The sequence below is a fragment of the Galeopterus variegatus genome, unplaced genomic scaffold (genome assembly GCF_000696425.1).
Source record: "Galeopterus variegatus unplaced genomic scaffold, G_variegatus-3.0.2 Scaffold9965, whole genome shotgun sequence".
Classification (NCBI taxonomy): domain Eukaryota; kingdom Metazoa; phylum Chordata; class Mammalia; order Dermoptera; family Cynocephalidae; genus Galeopterus; species Galeopterus variegatus.
Genome location: NW_007736076.1, coordinates 63,655 through 66,463, shown reverse-complemented (window position 1 = coordinate 66,463; position 2,809 = coordinate 63,655). Strand labels below are relative to the sequence as shown.

At 38.1% G+C, this 2,809-nt stretch overlaps 1 protein-coding gene across 1 annotated transcript in view; it reads left to right on the top strand.

Annotated features, from left to right (window-relative positions):
- LOC103609700 (general transcription factor IIE subunit 1-like) overlaps positions 1–2,803 on the top strand; it is a 7,334-nt gene extending 4,531 nt beyond the window's left edge. Inside the window, exon 2 of the mRNA XM_008594000.1 lies at positions 1,711–2,803. Within this exon, the coding sequence (XP_008592222.1) occupies positions 1,711–2,135 (425 nt within the window). The 3' untranslated portion in view covers positions 2,136–2,803. The remainder of the gene's footprint in view (positions 1–1,710) is intronic.
- The last annotated feature ends 6 nt before the right edge of the window (positions 2,804–2,809 follow it).

The window sequence follows — 2,809 nt, the reverse complement described above, 5'->3', positions numbered from 1 at the left end:
AGGAGTTATGTTTGATTTTTAAGTCTCATTTTGATGTCCATGTTATCAAAAGCCTCTTTTTAAAATCTAAACTTTTAGTCAATTCCTTTTTCCCTTTATCCCTCTTATCTGCCCAATATCTCATTTTAGGAGTTCTGTACTTTACAAAATAGTGTTATAGCTAATGCATTCCAACGTGTTAATGAGAAGATGCTTTTACTTCATCCATGGCCAAAACTGGCCATTTATGAGCCTTCTCTTGATGAAGATGATGGTAGATAACAGTATTCTAAGTGCCAAGCCCAGTCTAAGCAGTTCACAGACTTTTAGTTAATCCCCACAATAATCTAGTGAGTAAATGCTATTTCTCCCCGCTTTTTGTACTTCAGAAAATCGAAGCAGAGAGATTTGAGGTAACTTGGCCAAAATCACACAGCTAATAATAATTGGTAGGATTTGAATCAAGGAGTCAGGTTCCAAACAATGCTTTTAATCCTTTTATATATTTAAACTGGCAGTATGTTTGGTGGTATTATCAGAATGCAGAATACAAATGTGTTTTTTTTTTTATTTTAATTTTTCATCTGTAATATACCAGGTAACACGTATACAGAAAATGATAGGAAGTATGTGGTGAGAGAAGGTTTATTCCTAAAATTAGATTCCTTTCTACAGAGTTCAAAGTATGCTTGGTTTGCTTCAGGAAAATAAAACTTCCATTTATTCACTTATTCATTAAATACTTATTTAGTGCCTAACAAGTGCCTACTATCTAGGTACATGGGATATATCAGTTTATAAAAAAAATATCTGTTGTGGTATAAGCTAAGCTACATCTTTGGAAAGGGAATAAGAGACAAGAGATATAAATATAAGTTATTATGTTAGAAAATATGTGTTGTGGGGAGAAAAAATAGAGCACTGGGAATGTAGGGTTGGGGTAAATTAAAAGAAGATGACATTTGAGTAAAAACATGGAAGATGGAGTAAATTAAAAGAAGATGACATTTGAGTAAAAACATGGAAGATGGAGTAAATTAAAAGAAGATGACATTTGAGTAAAAACATGGAGTTAGCTGTATAGATACCTAGAAAAAAGGATATTCCAGGCAGAAGGAACAGTCAGTACAGAAATCCTGAAGAAGGAATGTGTCTGGTGTGTACAGGGAATACCGTGGAAGTCATTGTGGCTAGAGCAGAATGAGCAAGGGGAAGGAGAAGAGGTAAGAGGTAGGTGGTCAGGAGGGATTCCAGGTGAGGTAGGAGTTATAGGCCATTGTAAGGCCTTTGGTTTTTACTCTGAGGAAGATGAGGAGGCTTGTTTTGATTTCCTATTGTGACAGCTACTATACTTGGTCCTTCACAGATATTATTTTATATGTTCTTATCCAGAGCCTTAGAAAGTAGAAGCTTTTATCACCCCATTTTACAGAAAAGGGTACTGAAGTTTAGAGATTAACTTGACCAAGGTGGTACAGTTTGCATGTGGAAGAATGGGATTCTGATCTACACTGTATTGCTTAAAACCCATGTACTTAACCATTATGCTTCTTAAGCTCTAGTTTGTGAGAACATTTTGAATATCTTATGGACCAACTGTTCAAGAAATGGAACTAGTGAAGTCTGTATTATCTTGTTATATTATTACATGTTAAAATATTATATATTTTATTAGTTATAAAGGAATGCCTTTTATTTAAGGATGTTGACTGTTTGGGTTTTACCCCCCAGGTGGCATAGATATGGATGCCTTTCAGGAGCATGAGGAAGGCCGTGCAGGGCCTGATGATAATGAGGAGGTCATGCAAGCACTGCTCATTCATGAGAAGAAGACTCCCTCTGCCACAGCTGGTTCAGTGGGAGCAGCTGCTCCTGTGACCACGGCCAATGGCAGTGACTCAGAGAGTGAGACCAGTGAGTCAGATGATGACTCTCCACCCCGTCCTATGGCTGTGGCTACGCATCATCGGGAAGAGGATGAGGAGGACGATGAGTTTGAGGAAGTAGCAGATGACCCCACTGTCATGGTGGCTGGCCGTCCATTCTCCTACAGTGAAGTGAGCCAGCGGCCAGAGCTGGTGGCCCAGATGACACCAGACGAGAAGGAAGCATACATAGCAATGGGACAACGCATGTTTGAGGACCTCTTTGAGTGAGCTTTCCCTACCTTTTCCTCCTTTCTCTAGTGCTCATTTCAAGAAGAAAATTCCCCACTTTTGAAGAAAAGTGTTTAAATGGCTTTCTGCCTCTCTTGATTCAAAAGCAACTGTTAATCTTCCACAAAGAATAATGGGAGAGAGAGTTTGATTTTTATGCCAGAAACTTCCCAGCAAGGTAGGTTGGTTATAAGTATTCCCTTCCCTGCTATTACTACAGTATTAATATTTCACTATATTTTCTTATCTAATTTTTTTCCTTTCCTTTTTAAGACACATTTTTCTTCCTTCTGAAAAGAGTGGGGAAGTCCATAAGGTAAATTCTTTATGTCTGCCTGCAGAAGCCCACTAAGATAGGTTACAGTAATTCACTGATTACATCCTTTTTGTGTTCTGACCAAGCATTCCAAACAATTCCTTACATTGTTGCCAACCAAAGCAGCTTGCCAACAGTGAAGTCACTGATTGAGGGGGGAACAATCTTAAAACTTCATATTTTCTCAAAATTGAGGTTGGAGTCAATATGTAAGGGGAGGTGAGAGTGTGTTTGGAAGAGGGATGGATATGCCTGAATCTCATGATTAATGTCTAAAACAGTAGTTATGTCTGTATAACCGACCAGACTAGTAGATTCTGTTGTTTTGCTTAATGACTTTTGGTTTGGATTTTGGATG